This window comes from Acanthochromis polyacanthus, chromosome 7 (assembly GCF_021347895.1).
Source record: "Acanthochromis polyacanthus isolate Apoly-LR-REF ecotype Palm Island chromosome 7, KAUST_Apoly_ChrSc, whole genome shotgun sequence".
Classification (NCBI taxonomy): domain Eukaryota; kingdom Metazoa; phylum Chordata; class Actinopteri; family Pomacentridae; genus Acanthochromis; species Acanthochromis polyacanthus.
In genome coordinates this window covers 13,900,177-13,919,526 of record NC_067119.1, presented here as the reverse complement: position 1 = coordinate 13,919,526, position 19,350 = coordinate 13,900,177, and the positions used below count along the sequence as shown (strand labels likewise).

Genomic DNA, 19,350 nt, shown 5'->3' with positions numbered 1-19,350 from the left:
CTAATTAGATACAATAGGGGCTTGGGGAACCCTCACCCCCCTGTCCCCCCACCCTTTCTCTCTTTCCCTCCCTTTCAGTATCACTGCAGGTCCAGGGCTCTTGGACTTCTCAGTGTCTGACTTTTAGAGAAAATAGAGCTTCTCACACGTGTCACATAGACATAATCAGACTTGCAGACTTGCCTCCAAAATCTCTCGAATAATACGGAATAACTCAGCTTCTTTATGTCGCACTTTTAACTTTTGATGCAAGACATAACGTGCTGGATATATTTTAAATATACTTAAAAAAGGACTTGGGATTTCCCCTTTATGACTGCAGAGTGCATAAAAAAACTTTCCTCCTTGCTCAAACGGACGTTAAATTAGCAAGAAATACACCTTACTAGGTGAAAGGATTATTTTGAAAAACCTGTTTCTTTTCCTGTTTTTTTTATTTTGGTAATTTGTCACTGTTATTTTTTTGGTGAAAAGATTTTTGTGGATCACAACTCAATTTTCGGAGTTGTCTGCTGCAGTTGCTCACTGTAAAAACCTGTGAAAAGGGGAAATCTTCTGTTGAGGAATTGTTCTTCTAGCAGGAAGGCTTTCATTACAGTTTATTTTTGAACTGGAAGACGAGCACCTTGCCTGCGAGCCAGTGCATGGTCCTGTAATAGCAGCATGGAGATTGTATTTTGGATGTTTCCTTTTCTGGCGCTTCCACTGCTTCAGTCTGCCAAGATCCTGACTGTCTGTCTGATTGGTAAGTCGTGACTGTTAAAGAACCATTTTCTAGTTGTAATAGCAGTATTTACTGTAGTTATTTTTGAAGTGATTCTTGAAGAAATAAACGCCTCTTTCTCAGACTGGTCCTCAAGAACATATAAAAATAGGTTAGTGAATGGAATTGCGTTGTAATGTATTATATTCAAATTCATGCAGTATTTTGCAAACAGATAGCCATATATATATAGTTTAGTAACCTACTATTTTTCTCCCTCATAGGAGGAAGCCACTACTTGCTATTAGATGAAATTTCTCATAACTTACACCAACATGGCCACGAGGTCCGCATGCTCTTGCAACTTGGAAACCCTGTTGTTACAGGTATATTGTACACACACACACACAAACTAAACATACAATGAAACTTTTTTTGTCACTAAATATTTAATACGCACAATGCACATTTCTGCCCCTCCAAGGTCTTTCCTATGCCGATCGTGCAGAGAGTTACAAGAGACGCACCTGGTCCCTGGGAGAAAAGTACATCAAAGAATACAATGCCTGGTTCCTGCAGCAACAAACACAGTTTTTACTTGGAAGGTATCACACAGATTTTCTGAGACTTGTTTGCACATATCAGAACTGAAGGAGAAACAGATGAGCTCTTGGATGTGTGTTATACCAATGCCCAATTTGTCCCTTAATGTGAATATGAAATAGAAGATAATTGTCTCTAACAGCATTATAATAAATCAGATTTGAATGAGTTTGGTTTCCTTCTGTTTCTTTTATCAGGGACAATTTTAATGGCTTTCTAAACTTCATGGGACACCTGTCCTTTCAGTGTGACAAACTGTTGGGAGACAGAGAAACAATATCTTTCCTTCAGCGGGAACGCTACGACATGGCCATCCTTGATGCTTTTAACCCCTGCTCCTTCATCCTGGCGCACAAACTTGGTATGTTCCCATCATGTTACTTTGGTTTTGTCATAATTACAATCATCCTTTAAATCTGACCATTATTACAGTAATATATCATGTAATAATAAGGCCTTTGCATTTTTAGATTGCAGATATATTTAAATGTGCTAGTTCAAACAGTCAGGCAGATTTATTGTCTTCTTATTTAAATCTATCAACAACTATGAATGAACCGCAGCTCAAAAGTTTCACGTCCTTTTCTCTTGATTTATTCCAGGTGTCCGCTATGTAGCTTTCTATCCTGGAACTCTGAATGGTCCTCTGTCCATCGCTCTCCCCAGCCCAGTCTCCTACATTCCAGTCTTTGGCTCCCAGCTGTCCGACCACATGAACCTCTGGGGTCGTGCAAAGAACGTCTTTTATTCGTTCTTGGCTCCTGTAGGTGAGACTGTTTTTACACTGAAGATCACATATTGCCCAAGGTATTATCTAAGTTGTTTTGTAGCACTCATCTTCACTCCTCTGTTTGTCAGTAGCACATTAGACATAGTGATATTCTTAAATGAGCACATTTTGAATATCATTCTGTACCATATCTCATCCTCTCACTTGTAATATACTGACTCTGTAGTATTACTTTTAGATAACTAAATTTTTTGGTCATATTTCGCAAATATTTATTTTTCATTCAAGTTATACAGCTATTTACACACCATTTTTTAAACTTCTCAATGTTCTTCATACTTTTGGGTTTAATATTACACTGAAACTTATGTGTACATTTTTAGGATGTTTAAATGCAGTCTAAGTTCGTTTAAATTTGGCTTTTGATTTTTTTTCAATCTTACAGTGTTTTTATTTGCAATAGTCTGCAAATAAAAGTAAGATTTTTTCTCATCATATGAAATTGTAATTTCCAGGCATTCATCACCCATTTTCTGTTATGGAAAGAATGCTTTGAGTGTTAGCTAAAAGTAGTCAGTACGTGGTTTAGCTAGTACCTATTAATTGGAAATAGTAGCAAATTATCTTTCTCTGAATGGCTTTCAACAAATATTGAGCGCACAACTTTGATTTATTTTTTCTTTCTTGTGTCCTTTATTAAAGGTCAGGAAATTGTGTGGTCCATATTCAAGGACGTTGCTGAGCGCCATCTTGAGTCCGGTCCACCCGCTGATGGTTTGAACGACTTACATCAAGGAGCTGAACTCTGGGCCTTCAACACTGACTTTTCTCTGGAGTTCCCTCAGCCTCTTATGCCCTACACTGTGCTGGTGGGAGGTCTGCTCAATAAACCAGCAAATCCTCTGGAGCAGGTCTCTACTGTTGACACTCGCACCTGAAATATAAATGTGAGTCTCAGATTTTCAAATTAACTAACCTTTTTTTCCTCACTTTACCTTTCATTGTCTTCTACTCCCCGTGTACTTCCATCTATCTGTCATATCCCATCAAACGTCCCTCTGCCTACATTCTTTATCCCCAACCTTTGTGCTCCTGCAGGATCTTGAGTTGTGGATCTCCAGTTTTGGAGAGGCAGGTTTCATTGTTGTGACTCTGGGGTCTATGGTAGCCTCAGTCTCAGTGGACCCTTTGCTTGTAGAACTGGTGGCTGGCTTCTCCAGGATCCCTCAGGGGGTGCTTTGGAGGTAAAAACATAATATTCATACAGCCTATAAATATCCCCTTTAATTTTGTGTCATTTATCAGAAATTTTATAATCACGTAGAAAAGAATACCGTGTGCTTGCAATTTGTGCAGATCAGCAAATTGTAGGACATGCCGAAACCTGCAGTGTTTTTTTTACAGATATGATACTCGGCAATGGCCGCACCACATGGACAGACCTCCCAATGTTAGGCTAGTGGACTGGCTGCCCGTTAATGACCTGTTGGGTAGGAACAGTCTGACCTTTATTATCTTTTTCGACAAAAATAAAGGGCAGTCACAGTATATTGTAGATTCTCAAAAGGCTTTTTTGTGGATACTTTGGACTATCTGGAAGATGCAATTTCATGACAGATTTCTGTCAGAAACTCAATCAGGGCTGCAGCAGACAGAGAGAGTTTTTGCTGTAAATGCTCAGTATAATGGTAAGTCAGATACAATGCAGAATGAATGAATCATGGAGGTGTCATCTGGTCGCTGCACTGTGGGGACATTTTTCTGCTGTGCCTTGTTTCACATAGACCACATCATAGTAATGATAATATACTTGTTTCTATGTTTATGTATCCCCACCTGTCCTGTGTTAAAAATAAGGTTAGCAGTGCTTTGGTCTATATTGTTTAAACCCTAATTTGTAAGACAGTCTGTTCTCATTTGTATGTCTTACTTCCTTTACTGAGTGCAACTATTTTTCCGTTGACCCCAGGCCACAAAAAAGCACGTCTCTGTATCACGCATGGTGGACAAAACAGCCTGCTTCAGGCAGTGTACCATGCTGTTCCTGTGCTGGGAATCCCACTGTTTGGAGACCAGTTTGATAACGTGGTGAGGGCTGAAACAAAGGGACTTGGCCTCACCATCAAACCCACACACGTCACCAGGGAACTGCTCAGTGCCACCATTCAAACACTAATAGAGGACATCAGGTATGGAATAGAAGGCAGACCAGCATTTGTGATGTCAGTCGAGTACAGAGATGTCTGGAACTGCGCCCCTTTCTTTTTCCTAAATAATCTTAGTTATCTGTTATTTCTAGGTTCAAGTCTTCGGCTTTGTCTCTCAGTAGGATCCACAAATCCCATCCTGTCTCTCCGTCCCTTCGACTCGTCCAGTGGGTGGAGCACATTCTGCACAGTGGAGGTGGGACTCACTTAAGACCAGCTTCACTGGCGCAACCATGGTATCAGAGATGCATTTTGGACCTGCTGCTTCTTCTCTGCATGGGGCTTCTTGGACCAGTAGCTGTCTGCTGGACATTATGTAGATGCAAGAACAGCAGGAATAGACCCAAAAAAATACAGTAGCAGCACTCAGAATTTCTTCAGGGAGTTCTGTGTTACTAACTGTACCAATACGAGAACATTTCAGAAATGTATTCATGCTGTTTTCAAATATTCCAGATGCCCAATAAACTACACATCTTGTAAGTGATTCGCCCATTTCACCTTTTAATACGTAAATCTAAATGTTGATCACCTGCAGGCTGACATCTGAGTATTGCCTCTGATTATCAAGAGGAAAGCTACAAAGCACAACAAAGGTGAAAAATTACAAATCTTCTGTTTATGGTGTGCTATATATGCACGAATATGGTGTGCTGTATTAGCTTACAACAAATGTGTTCAAATCATTTATGCACTTCAAGCCACATTATTGCTCAACTTGTCGAGTACTCTTTGTACACTTTCTGCTTTTCCAGCTTTACTTCGGGGCAACAGTCCTCAGGCTAAGGGTCCTGCCCTCTCCCCTCCCAGCGCCATCCTGTCTAGCAGACATCTCATTTGTGCTGCAGCGCCTCGTTGTCCAACACCTCTGTACTGCTTTGACCTGACTGCGCTAAATACAGGGGTGTTTGACAATATGCACACAAACACAGACCCACACACTCATATTCTAACCAAGCAGAACTTTCTTTCATGCTTCTTTGTGTTTGCATATTTGAGATGGCAGCAAGCCACATTCTAGTTGATGAATGAATGGTGTTCTTGTGCGAGTCTGTGCTCATTTGGTTCATATTTATGTAGACAAATTATGCTCAGAGTCACAGAATGATTCACCTGAATTCTCACAATCTGCCCTACCTGCAAAGTTTGTGTATGCATGTGAGTATGTGCACATTTGTGTGTGTTCCGGGCAGCGTTATGGTCTGGTGGCTCCTAACCACCAGCACCACCTGCAAGCCTCAACTCTGACCCCTACACCCTCCTCTGCTGGTTTCCGCTGAGCCTCCTTCCCCTGCCCGAACAGGACACAAAAGCAGACAGCAATGTTCACGGTCACCGCTCAAGCCACTGTTGAGAGCAGACCAGGCCTTGGAGGACCCCCTCCTCTCTGTTCTGTCCTCCCTTCCACTCCTCACATCTGTGTTGGGGGTTAGCAGGGAGGAAAATATAGATTAGCGGGGAAATAATGACCAATTAGGACAGCTTGTTCTCTTTCCATTCAGCTGTCTGTTCCTTCATTCCTTTCCTGCATTTCATTTGTCTGTTTGTCTGGCAGTTGTGGGTGCCAATGAGTCTTCCACTGTCTCGCACGCAATCCAAAACAGGCAGGGCAAAGCAGCCAAAGCATGACGGCACAGCACCACCGGGGGAAAACAGAAAAAGATACTAAAACAAAACCAACTTATGAAGCAGAAGATGAGCATGCCAAAGCACGTCCAGCACAGGAAATTTTTAGAACAGAGAAAAAAAAACGCATCCTGAGGAACAGAAAAAGAATGAACAAAACAAGCAACATAGACAATTTTCCACAAATAATAAATTGTGTTCACTTCTGGTGATTTTAATACTGCAAATGCACTTAACAGTTTTAATTTTCATTTCAATGCATTTTATTTACAATCACGAAACTTAGTTTAAGGTGGCTTTGCAATAGGTGTCCTGCAGTAACAAGAAAACTAAAATTGACAAAAGAAAATGGCATGATGCATCAGATTGTGAATATGCTTGAAAAGGGAACATTACTTAAAGGTTGTTGCTAGAGGTACGGACCCGTAAGATCAGGCTGTGTAAAATAGGAAATTCAAGAAGAAACAAGGGATAATCTAAGAGGCTCACATATAAAATAAATAATAACTAACATACACCCTTACTACTGGCTTAGTGATAGTAAAAGACAGAATGGGGAATTAACAAACTGTAGCAAGAACATACACAATTGGAATTGCTGGGATTTGTGTTGTGAAATTCAAATCTGTGTTGACGTGGTAGCAGCCCCATCTAGTCTTCTGAGACAAAGACTGCTGAGAGTGAAAGTAACAAAAATCATAAATTTCTGTGCAAGAATCAAGTCTAACTACTCATTACAAGAGGTTAAATAACCATTCAACCATTCTCTATACACCGCTTTATCCTCACTAGGGTTGCGGGGGGTGCTGGAGCCTATCCCAGCTGACTCGGACGAAGGCAGGCTCGGACCCTGGACAGGTCGCCAGTCTGTCGCAGGGCCATATATACAGACAGTCAATCACACACAGTCACACCTACAGGCAATTTAGAGTCATCAATTAACCTCAGCATATTTTTGGACTGTGGGAGGAAGCTGGAGTACCCGGAGAAAACCCACACATGCACAGGGAGAACATGCAAACTCCATGCAGAAAGATCCCGGGCCCAAGCCGTGATTTGAACCGGGGATCTTCTTGCTGCAAGGCGACAGTGCTAACCGCTACTCCACTGTGCAGCCCGTTAAATAACCAAGTAAATTTATTTAGATCCCATTTTTAAAGTTCTAGCTTTTATGATCTGGCACACTGCCGCCAACTTGTTCTTCCTCTTCTATGATTATGATCATTATCAGTAGTAGTAGTAGTAGTAGTAGTGGCAGTAACATTAGTAACTGCAAGTTATGGATTCATTTTTTTCCATAAAAAATAGAATTGCTGTTTGTTTTTTGCTCACTTATGAGACACAATACATAACTACCCAGCAGGTTATGAATTATTTAAAATGTGTGCCACCTGAACCAAATTTCAAAGCTTTTTAAACAATAAGGGGGGAAAAAAGTCAGTGCTGTGCTGGGTCCAGAAAGAACACCAGTGTGGGAGGACAAAAATAAGAATTTACAAAATCCGGTGCTCTTCAAGGGTAGAGCCAGTGGACAGAACAGATGAAAAAATAATGAGTGTCCTGTTTCTTATTTATGAGAGTCCTTCATTTAGGTTGGCAGTCCAAAAAGTATCCAAGAGAATCTGATTTTTAAATATAGAATCTTTTATTTATACATGGACAAATCAACATGTCCGGACTCAGACAGTCTTCATCGGGGTGTACAGCTGGCTGTTATACTAAGGAATAACATTAATGCGAAGTGGGACATTCTTTTTTTTAGTTTTTGCTGTCAGTGTGTGTATATACACCCTGACAATATTATAGGCTAGACCGTGGCTTTGCTGGAGAATTTATATTCAAGCTGAAATATAAGTACAGACTGATCTGAATGTGAATCCAGTGGTGAGACCTTGGAAAATAAGATAAAGCTGCTGTTTTGTCTTAACTGACAGCAGACAAAAGTCAAAAGTCTGGACTGAAACAGGTAAACAGCCATGTTATACTAATGACCTTGGTTTTGAGCAGGTTAGTAGCACAACAAGTTGCTTTTTCACTCTTTTATAAACACATATGCTATGTATATGCTACCATATTATGCTCATACAAACTCGTACACTGACACATGGAGCATTACCTATTTGGTAATGTCAACATAATTATCACAATTAAGTTATTATAGAAGTCAGACTGGGCCAGGTTGAGTCAGTAAGATGCATCAGGCAACAGTTCAAAGCCACATTTGGCTGCCTGTACTTCGTGGATGAGTCATGGAACAACAGCTCTACAGCTTTAAGTTTTCCTCTTCTTTTTTCTTTGCATTTTAAGTTTTTGTAGACAGTGATAAAAAAAAATCCCCACATTTTTGAAAATTTGCAAAACCTTCATGAAGAAAATTCCAATAATTCCTTAAAAGTTTAACTTAAAAATTGTATCCAAAAAAACTCCCACAATTTGGCAAGGAAATTCTTGTAAATATTTTCAAAAAATGAGTAAAGATCTTCAAAAAATTAGTAAAATATCTAAAGTGGTTGCATGTATATCAGTAAAACTTCTAATTTTTTAAGAACATTGACAGAAAAAAAATCAACCAAAATGATTTCGTTTTATTTTTTTGTCAATGTTCTTAAGAATTTATTTTTACATTTTTTTGTATTGAAAAATGTTCAAAATTTTCAAAAGAAATGTTGGAATTGTGGACGTCATAAGTTTAACAGTGAATATATATATATTTTCACCCACATTTTCAAGCTTTAAAACGGGCCAATTTGGCCAGCAGGACGACACGAAGATTAAAAAAATAAAATAATCGAATGTCATACTAGAAATTGTCCATCAGCAGCCATGAGGGCGCAATTTATTTTCAAGAGGCTGTTCGCTGGTGACAGGCTGCACTGTGATTGGCTGAAGCGCTGCCGTCTGATAGGTGGAGCCTGGCAAAGGGGGCGTGTCCCGACGTTAATGTTTATGTAGCCCAGCGTCCGTGTATGTAACCGCAGCAAGGACTCTGCAATGTGATTTCCTGACATTGATTTGTTGTCATATCGCCTCTTCTGCCGTCTTAATCCACGTTATGCACCAGCCTCTGACATGGGGGACCACTAGCAGGTGAAACACGGAAGAAACCGAGGAAAAAGCCGGGATGGCGGGCGCCTTTGGGTTCAAAGGCTGCCAGAAAATTCGAGGTCCGCAGATCCGGAGTCTGCTGGAGGCGAAGGACTTCTTCCTCTTCGATTGCGACGGGGTCATATGGCACGGGGAGAAGGCGATCACGGGCGCGGCGAAGGTGGTGAACGCGCTGATCCGGCAGGGCAAAAACGTAGTGTTCGTCACCAACAACTGCACCAGGCCGCGGGAGAATTACGTGCACAAGTTCTGCCGGCTGGGCTTTACTGACGTGATGTTGGAGCAGATCTTCAGCTCGTCCTACTGCTCGGCTCTCTACCTGAGAGACGTGGTCAAGGTCCGCGGCCATGTGTTCGTCATGGGCTGTGATGGGCTGCGCAGAGAGCTGCTGGAGGCGGGCATCCCTTGCGTGGAGGAGGCGGACGACCCGGACGCCACCATCTACAACTGCGCCCTGGCTCCGGACGTGAAGGCGGTGCTGGTGGGACACGACGACAAACTGACTTTTCTGAAACTGGCCAAAGCTTCGTGCTACCTGCGGGACCCGGACTGTCTGTTCCTGGCCACCGACAACGACCCCTGGCACCCGCTATCAGGAGGAAGGATACTGCCAGGTATGATGCTGATGGTGCTCAGTTTAACTCAATTTAAGCTTATTTCCCTGTAGATTAGAATATCTGTATTATATAGCAATGGGCCTACTGCAGAGGACACATTCAGCCCAATTTGATCTCAAGTAACCAGTAAAATCAGAGAATAATAACCGATAAATAACAACTCCACATTTTCCTTTGTTTTAGTGCAAAAATGTTCACATTTAAGGAATTATCTTTTTTGCAAAACATTATGAACAACCTGGAATTTCTTAAGACAAATAAGTTAAATTTCAACAACATTATGCCTCAGTTCATCATTTACACAATACAACTTACAGATCGCAGTGTTTCTACAAAAAGGCACAAGACGTTTAGTCTTGGGTATCTGGAACTGAAAAAATATAGAATTGAATGAATTAAAACAAGAAGTCAGACAAAAATGACTAAAAACAACAAAAACAAGACAAAATATTACAAAAATGAGAATATAAAAACACAAAAGAACAATGAACAATCTAGTATTTTAATTTAACATCAAAACAACTTCTGAAGGTCTCGAAATTATTTAAAATTTATAGTTTTACATATTTACAATCTGCATTTAATGTCTTCTCTGTAATTTTTACACTTTACTAAGTCATCCCACAGGCCAGATTGGACCCTCTGGTGGGCCAGGTTTTGGCCCGCGTACCACATGTTTGACACTCCTGCCCTACTAGATAGAAATCCAGGGGCCCCAAAAAAAGTAGAGACTTAGTTTGAGGTGACTGTTGGCTGTTTCTTATTGGTTTTGATTAGATTTTTTTTTATATACAATTGCATATTGCATGGGCTGCACAGTGGAGTAGTGGTTAGCACTTTCGCCTTGCAGCGAGAAGATCCCGGTTGGAATCCTGGGGTGGGCCTGGGATCTTTCTGCATGGAGTTTGCATGTTCTCCCTGTGCATGTGTGGGTTTTCTCCGGGTACTCCGGCTTCCTCCCACAGTCCAAAAATATGCTGAGGTTAATTGGTTATTCTAAATTGCCCGTAGGTGTGAATGTGAGTGTGATTGTTTGTCTGTATATGTAGCCCTGCGACAGACTGGCGACCTGTCCAGGGTGTCCCCTGCCTTCGCCCGAGTCAGCTGGGATAGACTCCAGCACCCCCTGCAACCCTAGTGAGGATAAAGCGGTGTATAGAGGATGGATGGATGCATATTGCATTCTTAAGCTGTAGTATGTCAGAATCAGAAAATATTATAATGATTGAAATTGCTTGTAGTTGCTCCCATTCAAAATCTTTAAAAATATAAATGGTACAAGAAATACATAAGTGTGAGTAGAAAATATGTCCCAAAAACATAAGTAGAAAAAGCATAAAATGTTAAATGTGTGTTGTCTAAGAAATTTAAATGTAAGTATACAGTGTAATAGATAGTGTGCTATTGCACAGAGACACATGGTTCTTGCACATCATTTATTAACTCAAGAAGTTCTAAATTAGTTAACTGCCTGTATTGAGACCAGTCTGACTAGTGACAATGATTTCCTGTGGCGCTCTGTGCTGTGCTGCATCTTGGTGGATTATCAATTTGTAGAAAAACTTAAATCTGTGCCAGTTTGAATTAAATGACAAATTTCCTTTACCATAATATTAATATTTACATCCCACTATAGTATTTTGTATTATATATGTGTTTGTAGAGGAGCTTACAGGGTCTGTAGAGGCTGCTGCTTCTCTTCATGTCCAGCATGAACCTCCATTCATTCATCATCTATTAGCTATACGCCGCTTTGTCTTAGCTTTTGTCTCAGCTGACTTCAGGGGAAAGACGGGAAACACCTGGGACAGGTCGCCAGTCCATCACAGAGATACAGACAACCAGACTCACATTCACACCTACACTCAATTTAAAACTACCAGTTAACCCAAGTATGTCTTTGGACTGTAGAAGGAAACTGGAGCACCTGGAGAAAACCCTCACAGTCACTTGGAGAACATGCAAACTCCACACAGAAAGACCCCAGCAGAGATTCAGACCCAGGACTTCCTAGCTGTGAGGCGACAAAATAGTCTAAACCAACAAAACAGTCTCAGCTTTCGAGTGAATTCTATTTTAGCTGCATTACTGCTGTGTTGCACATAGAGGCCCCTGCTCATTCCCATTCTTCTCAGTGTATGTGGTTTGTTATGTATCCACCACCCTTAAGGGGCCCACCATGTACAGGGCGGACTACAGAGGAAAGCTTCATCACAGTGTACAGTGCATACCTCTGCACACAGACAGGGTGTCCCAAAACATTTGAAATCATTTCGCAGGCCAATAATTTTGGCAATTCTTGTTGAAATAACCTCAAATTTACACAGAATGTTTAGAAACAGATCAAGATTTTATAATTACTGTTTTATTTTTGTCCTGTTTTCAGGTTGAGCCGTGCCGTTCACTCCCAAAGAGAAGTCATTTTGTGTCTTGGAATATGCTCACACACAGTCACCCAAAACTGTGCAGCGTGCCTTCAATGCTAAATTTGGAAAAACTTCACCAACTGGCAAACAAATTTGGACTTGGTACCAAAAATTTAAAGAGGAGGCTGCTTATGCAGGGCTAAAAGATCTGGTAGACCATCATCAACATCAGCATATTCCAAGACGCAAAATGACTTCTGTTTGGGAGTTGAACGGCACGGCTCAACCTGAAAACAGAACAAAAATAAAACAGTAAATGTAAAATCTTGATCTGTTTCTATACATTCTGTGAAAATTTGAGGTTATTTCAACAAGAATTGCCAAAATTTTTGGCCTGCAAAATGATGTCAAATTGTTTGGGACACCCTGTACATAGATCTTAATTTGATTAAATACAGATTTAGTTAGGAGTGAATGTGCATCACATAAGTGCAACATGAACCGATTATTTAACAGCAGTAAAACTATTTTGCAGGGCTTGAAGATTAGGGATATCCTGGCGGGCGAAGGGTTTAAAGCGCTCACCATTTAATCACAACTCTGCTTCACGTCAGCTTGTAGCCTTTTCTGCATATACTGCTCTTGTTCCCCTCATTTCTCCTATAATATTACAAAGATGAACTAGTAATGCCTGACCTGCCTGAATAGCCTTCGCTGTAGGAATGTATAGTGCTGTTACAAATGGACACTGAATGAAATAACCTTTAGCCATTTGACACAAAATGAACCAGACTCTTTTAGGGCCTCAGGAAGGGTGAGGTTGTAGAGACGCTGTCAGATTTGCCCTTTAAGTGATGCAACTTGAGTTTCAAGAACTTGCTAGTTGATTTTCACGTTCTAAACTGGCAAGCAAATCACACAAGCATGAATCAGTTGGCACAAATCGAACTGGACTCTTTTAGGGCCTCAGGAAGGGTGAGGTTGTAGAGAAGTTGCCCGATTTGCGGATTAAGTCCGCTAACTTGAGTTTCAAGAAATTTTCAAGTTGCAATGAAATCATCTAAAATGAGTGGAAAATAATACTGCATTTAGAAATCTGTATCATATATGTAGATAGTAGCAGGCTTACAATCATTACATTTACCTTTGCTTTGTGACTGACTGAGCGTTTGTGTACATGCGACACAACGTACCTCACTTGCAGCCAAACAGCGGGTGGTTGAAGGTGACGGAGCCTCTTCAGATTCACTGCAGTCTCATATCTTCCCCTGGCGGCAGGTTCTGGGTCCCTCACCGCAGCCCTGGAGGTGGCTTCAGGTCGCAAGGCCACTGTGATCGGCAAACCCAGCCGCTTCATGTTCGAGTGCATCTCCAGCCAGTTCCGGGGGGTGGATCCCGCCCAGTGCCTGATGGTCGGGGACCGCCTGGAGGTCGACATGCTGTTCGGGTCCAACTGCGGCCTGGACACCATGCTCACCCTCACCGGCGTCTCCCAGATCGAGGAGGCGCAGGAGTACAGGAATAGTGACCTGAGCACCAACCACAGCTTGGTGCCCGACTACGTGGTGGACACCATCGCTGATTTCTTACCCGCTTTTGAAGAACTGGAAGAACAGAGCAATTGACAAGTCCTTTCCGCCTCCTGTACGGAGCACCGATTGCTTCTACTACATCAAGTGCAATGTTGAGCCAAAAAAAATAAAGAATAAAAAGGCCACTATTAACAAATGCTCCTGAATAACAAGGCGCTGTTTATGTTGTGACCAAGACGCGTGTCAGACAGAAATTCTTCACTGAACTAATCAGAGTAATCCAGTGCATACCTCAGTGTTTCTTCTAGTGTCGTGCTCATTTGTGACTTGACGGTTCCTTGTTGGTGTGTTTCTATTGATAGATGAATATACTGCACTTTCTTGTCCATGACGTTCATAGATCGTGTTTGATACTGGGTTTTCAACATCCAGAGGTATTTTTGTAAAGCCATGAATTGTCCTGGATTCTTGCGTTTAGGAGCAAGAGGAGAAAACGGAGCCTCGGACAGTGTGAGCTTTTCTCAGATACGATGGAGACGAAGCTGACAATCTGCCAGTCAGACAGGTTAAGTGTATATATTTACCTTCGGCCTTTCTGTCATGTCTGTGCTACTTGTGCCAGTATTCATCTGAGTAATAAACAGCTTACTGAAGCGCATAGTTAGAAAACTAGTGACACATTAATGGTGGCTGGTCATACTGCACTGTTGTGAAATTTCAATGTTGTTAATGTTTAGCATATCGAGCATGCCAGCAACGGTACCTACAATAAATACCTGAAAATACTCCTCAATTTTGTCCATCTGTGGAAGACACAATGGCCTGTTAGTACAATTGACCTCATCTTCTGCTTGATTTGGCTCTGCATATTAACATCAAACATGATAGGAACACCACAATCAATATACAATAATCTTTTAATCACTTCAATCCAGTGGTTCAGATGAACACCATTCCATGCAGTACTGTTGTAACTTGATATCCGTCATCTCTACAGTGTGTTTTAACTGCAGTGAAAGAAATGAAAAGCAAAGGATTTTCATGTATTTACCAGAACTTCCTGTTTGGATATGAGTATGTTGATAGTGCAGTAGGGCTGAATAATTACCTCCAAATCCAAGTTACACTTCCAAACAATGCAATTAGTGGATTGCAAAGGCTGCAATTTAGGATAGAAGTTATGCAGCACGTCCAACTCGAGGTTTAAACTGTCAATGATTTTACAAATTAATACTGTCCTCCTCGTGTGACAGTCGTGCTTTTTATGGTGTCTCGTGTGGTAATGCTCCGTGCCGATTTTAATCTATTACACAGTGAATATGGAGATGAAGCTTGACCCTAAGAAGTGGTACAAATAAATTGCAATTCAATAATTTTCCCCAAGTCGTTCAGCCCTATGTTGCAGGTCGAGCTCTAAACTAACTACAAATCTGAAAAATGGTGAGCTAAGCTGGTAAAATATCAAGATTTATCCAAAACAAGAAAAAGTTGTCAGGAATATGTGAAATGTCAGTACAGTAAATAAAAGCAAACTGAGAAGCTCCTGTTCTGGCTTTGCTGTGCGTATAACAATGAAGATGTCCCATAGTATTAGCTTAAAATACAATTAACATCTAAAAATAAACATATGTACATTTAAACAGGATTCACGTTCAGCTTTATTCTACATGTCTCATGGCATTGGGTTCTCTTGTGCTGAGGAACAGGTTGAAAGACACATACTGATCTCCAACAGATAAGGACTTTGGTTGCAGTGATCGAGTCGCTTCATGTCACTCTGGTCCACCACGCTGTGGAGAAGAAAGACAACAGAGCGCAATTCTGTAAATAATCATATTTATAAATAATGAACACACATTGTAAATAGGTCACCTTCAGTTTAGATTTAAAAATTTTTTGCAACTCGTTATGAACGGTTCATAAGTTGAGGACGGATTGCAGTTATAAATCTTCCCAAATTACCAATCAGAGATACTAAATCTAAGTTTTAGAGCACACTGAAACATCACATTATCTAAACCTACAGTACATCAAAGCAGAGAGTTTTATCGTTTTAAAGCTAACTGCATGCATACAAGTTGAAATTAGGTCAGGGACAAAGGTTATATTCTAACCGATTCCAGGAAATCGTGATGGCTGGACGTGTTATCTTTTTAATGTGTACAGACAGTTCTGCCCCTCACCTGGATGTAGTCCATTTCATCTGCCGACAACGGTCTCCTGCGGTACCTGGCAGGAAGTAGCTGAATAGAGGCCAGGGTGTCTGGTGTGCCAGGGATCGGAGTCAAAGGGACATGAGGTCGTGATATCAGAGACGGCGCTGCAGCTGGAGAGGAGCCAGGAGCGTTGTGTTGTGGAAGGACTGCTAATGTTTTCAATGCCTCTTGGGCTACGAGAGGGAAGAAAACACAGCAATGTAGGGAGATCATGAAATCATCACTGGGTATAACATTGTAAAAGATGTTTTACCCTAAATATACAAACCTGAATTAACACACATAGCCAGTTTGACACAAACAAAAACTACTACAAATAAAATCTGCTATGTTACACTATTTGACTTGTAGTGACTTGAAAAAAAACAAACAACAACAACAGACTCACCATTAGGCTTTGGGACGCCTTGTCTGTTGGGGAACTTTATCAGAGGTGCACGAGGCCGTACAGCCTGTAAAAACAAAATCAGACATGAAAGGATCAGTTCTTCAATGTGATAATAAATTTACAGTATTTTCTTATCCTTCAGATTGTATCTAGCCTGAAACTATACTTGTAATCTCTGTTTTAACGGCTGCCACAGTGTCTCAACAGCAGATAGCTTTAAACAAATACAGTTGTTAAATTAAGATGCGGTCACTTTTCATTTGTAATGTTGCTGTGGTTCATTAATCATGACAATTATGAGGTTCATTGATTCATACTGTAACCACAGATGCATCAAGTGTAGCGAAAAAGTACTACCATTCTGATCTATATTGACATAATTAGTGAATCAGTTCGTTAGCTGATCAGGACAAAACTAGAGAAGACATTTTTTGTCATCCATTTAGTGTTAAATGTCATCAAATCTCTGGTTCCATATTCTTTAATGTGAGCATTTCCTATATTAAAACTAACTTTAGTCATTGCAAATACAACATCCGTTTTTTGTGGATATTTGTTTGGACAAAACAATCAATTTTAGGCTATTTTCTGACGTTAGACATCAATCAATTCATGAGCTGTAGAACAGTAATCAAACGATCAATTGATGATGAAAACAGTCACTGTAGCCATAGTTGTCTACACGTTTGCTACTGGGATACAAAGACACAAGGCTTTCAGATAAAACACATGAGAAAATATGACAAAATGGTTAAATAGTGACTGAACAAGCAACTGTCAGCTATGTATTTTCTGCCTGCAGCTATTTTTAGGGAAATTTTCAGCTCAGGACGACGTTATTAACGTCCTGAGCAGAGCTAACTTCTGCCATAAGCCGTCACAGTGGGGACTGCCAAAGAGCTGTAATCTAAATTAAGATTAATATTCATTTCGTGAGTGAAAAGCTGCTGCTGTCAACTACTTGAATCCAGATCTGTGTGTTTTACGGTTAAACAAGGACATTAACAAGGGTACGGCGGTTATCAGTCAACCAAAAAGGCCTCACTGAAAACATTTAAAACTAAATGATGATGGCATTTTACTTTACAACCTTCATTCGAGCACAAAAAAAACAAATCTCTGGAGAAAGTAAGATTTGAGGCGGGATGTTACCTGAATAACTCGGGCGGTGGGAGCTGCCATTTTGGAGCTGACTTTGCTCCCCATGACGACCTCAGGATTTCCTTCCGGTATAAAAAGCCGCTTGTAGCTGCGGAAACAAACCACAAGATGGCGCCGCTGTTATTACAAACTATAACAAGCTATAGCATAAACATAGAGGGGTTCAGGGAATGCGGTATATTGTAATGGTGCAGATGCAGGGGCAGGCGACAGATGAATTAAGTTAATTATAATAAAAAAAATGGCACAAGACGAGTGTTTAGCCTAATTTAGCACTACTTTTAAAATGAGCAACACTTGTACCTGGAGTAGAAACCAAAAATTAACCATTTAACTTACACCTCATGGCTGAAATTAGCTCTACCTTACCTTTAGCTATGTCTTTACTTCTCTGGCGGTAATAGCAAGCAGCCGACAGATGTCTTGTACCGCTAGGTCAAATTTTCAGGCCATACTGCAACCTTGAGTTAGCCTTCTCTTACAAAAACAGGACAATAGGCCACTAAAATATCTTAATCCACAATAAAGCAAAACCAGACGAGTTCCGACAAGCCACCGCAGGGTTTTATTTCTCATGCAGAATTTCAAGGGTAAGAAAAATGTCTGTGTATGGATAGAAAATAGCCATACAAGGCCAGTATGCTAGGCAAAGACAGATATCATACCTATCTTTAATTTCACTCCGCCTTGGAAAAAAAAAACGGATTACCGCATCACGTGGTCAACGCTCGACCAATCATGTGCGAGAGACGCAGCAGAGATCTTCTCCACACGAAGATGTGACACCAGCAGAAAATCAAAATGAGCCTTAAAGATATGTCATGCTAAACTTATAACTTCTCAATTCACTGTACAGTAGGCCGAATAAGAAGCATAACTTAAAGCAAGTCAAATTAAGCACAGATTATTATTATTATTATTATTATTATTATTATTATTATTATTATTATTATTATTAATATTAATATTATTATTATTAGTAGTAGTGGTAGTGGTAGTGGTAGAAAAAGAAGGGAATATGAATACTGGATTATAATAACGTAATTTCATTACAAATTATCAATTTTTTTACAGCAATGTTTGCTTATCTGTCTCTGATTTATCTGATTTAAAAGAATATACAAACATTTCTAAAGATATTTGTAAAAATTTTGCTTGATATGTTACTGTATATACATTTTTTTTGTTTTGTTTTTTCTGGTATAATCTGTAATACCTGCACAGTCAGTTATGAAAATTCAACAAGAAGAACATTTTTGTAATTAGGTATTTGATATTAGAAAAAACATTCTATATGTTTGGTTTGTATTATTATGGCATGCAGCTAAATATGATTTAGAGAATAAGCAGAAAAATTTAGGTTGTCTTGTATGATTCATGTGTCAGATAAGTCTCCCACACTTTCTTATGCCAATTCTGCATATTGACTTTGTACAAATGCAGTCTTACACAAATGTGTTTTGATTTATGAGTTGAAGTCCAGCTGACACGTGTACCAGTATTGGGTTCCAAAGTCATAATGCAGATCTGCTGAAAGCTCTGGCACACATGGTGTTGAGTCTACCACTTGGGACTGACAGCAGAACAGCTGATGAAGATCTTAAAGCTCAGGAAGGGTGTTGGGAATCCCCTTGGGATTGAGGAGGTCTGACAGGGGAACAAGGATATGGGGGATTTTGAAAGTGAACAGTAAAACCTTGTAACGTAACTGTTCCCAAACGGGGAGCCAGTAGAGTTTTGAATGATTTGGAGCCAGTGAAGAGGTTTATTGGAAATACCAGATAATAACACGGCAGTGACAAAGGTAAGAATAAGGATTTTAGTGCTGTTCTGAGAGAGGGCAAAGTCTAGAAATGTTCTCCTTTTGTGTTGCCTGGGGCTTGCAAGAGACTCCCCATCACAGTCCAATATATTATTTCCTAATAATCCTACAATGTGATCTTATAGTATCTTTCATTAAACCTCCATTGATTAGAAATGCAAATATCTTCTAAACCCTAACACCTCTGATTTACAACACAAACCTGCTTCTGATTAGAGTCCGAGGTCACTGACTGAGAAAACTGGTGCCCTATAATATATTAAACCTTTGAACA

At 40.3% G+C, this 19,350-nt stretch overlaps 3 protein-coding genes across 4 annotated transcripts; 2 read left to right on the top strand and 1 right to left on the bottom strand.

Annotated features, from left to right (window-relative positions):
* Nucleotides 1-32: 32 nt before the first annotated feature.
* LOC110949960 (UDP-glucuronosyltransferase 3A1-like) lies at nt 33-4,730 on the top strand. Of its 2 annotated transcripts, XM_051950519.1 has the most exons (10): nt 33-745; nt 988-1,089; nt 1,188-1,308; nt 1,504-1,667; nt 1,909-2,073; nt 2,739-2,947; nt 3,135-3,280; nt 3,441-3,526; nt 4,006-4,225; nt 4,336-4,730. In XM_051950519.1, exons 1-10 carry the CDS (start codon nt 664-666, stop codon nt 4,601-4,603), a joined length of 1,563 nt encoding a protein of 520 aa, XP_051806479.1. In that variant the 5' UTR covers nt 33-663; the 3' UTR covers nt 4,604-4,730. The 2 variants fall into 2 exon arrangements, with proteins under 2 accessions (XP_051806479.1, XP_022047999.1); XM_022192307.2 differs by having other exon boundaries at nt 33-1,089.
* Nucleotides 4,731-8,773: 4,043 nt separating this feature from the next.
* pdxp (pyridoxal (pyridoxine, vitamin B6) phosphatase) lies at nt 8,774-14,282 on the top strand. The gene is made up of 2 exons (XM_022192308.2): nt 8,774-9,588; nt 13,236-14,282. Exons 1-2 carry the CDS (start codon nt 8,991-8,993, stop codon nt 13,580-13,582), a joined length of 945 nt encoding a protein of 314 aa, XP_022048000.1. The 5' UTR covers nt 8,774-8,990; the 3' UTR covers nt 13,583-14,282.
* A 106-nt stretch (nt 14,283-14,388) lies between these two features.
* On the bottom strand, nt 14,389-17,953 carry mrps36 (mitochondrial ribosomal protein S36). The gene is made up of 5 exons (XM_022192309.2): nt 17,624-17,953; nt 17,246-17,342; nt 16,094-16,157; nt 15,673-15,878; nt 14,389-15,279 (listed from the first exon to the last, which is right to left on the bottom strand). The coding sequence occupies exons 2-5, from the start codon at nt 17,297-17,299 to the stop codon at nt 15,262-15,264; spliced, it is 342 nt and encodes a 113-aa protein (XP_022048001.1). The 5' UTR covers nt 17,300-17,342; nt 17,624-17,953; the 3' UTR covers nt 14,389-15,261.
* Between the last annotated feature and the right edge of the window lie 1,397 nt (nt 17,954-19,350).

Coding starts and splice junctions, on each gene's coding strand:
- mrps36 (XM_022192309.2), bottom strand. CDS start 17,299: ATGGGGAGCAAAGTCAGCTCCAAAATGGCAGCTCCCACCGCCCGAGTT. Junction 16,158..17,245: donor CCACCGCCCGAGTTATTCAG/GTAACATCCCGC, acceptor TTGTTTTTACAG/GCTGTACGGCCTCGTGCACC. Junction 15,879..16,093: donor AGGCGTCCCAAAGCCTAATG/GTGAGTCTGTTG, acceptor TCCCTCTCGTAG/CCCAAGAGGCATTGAAAACA.
- LOC110949960 (XM_051950519.1), top strand. CDS start 664: ATGGAGATTGTATTTTGGATGTTTCCTTTTCTGGCGCTTCCACTGCTT. Junction 1,309..1,503: donor ACACAGTTTTTACTTGGAAG/GTATCACACAGA, acceptor TTCTTTTATCAG/GGACAATTTTAATGGCTTTC. Junction 3,527..4,005: donor GCCCGTTAATGACCTGTTGG/GTAGGAACAGTC, acceptor CGTTGACCCCAG/GCCACAAAAAAGCACGTCTC.
- pdxp (XM_022192308.2), top strand. CDS start 8,991: ATGGCGGGCGCCTTTGGGTTCAAAGGCTGCCAGAAAATTCGAGGTCCG. Junction 9,589..13,235: donor AGGAGGAAGGATACTGCCAG/GTATGATGCTGA, acceptor CCCTGGCGGCAG/GTTCTGGGTCCCTCACCGCA.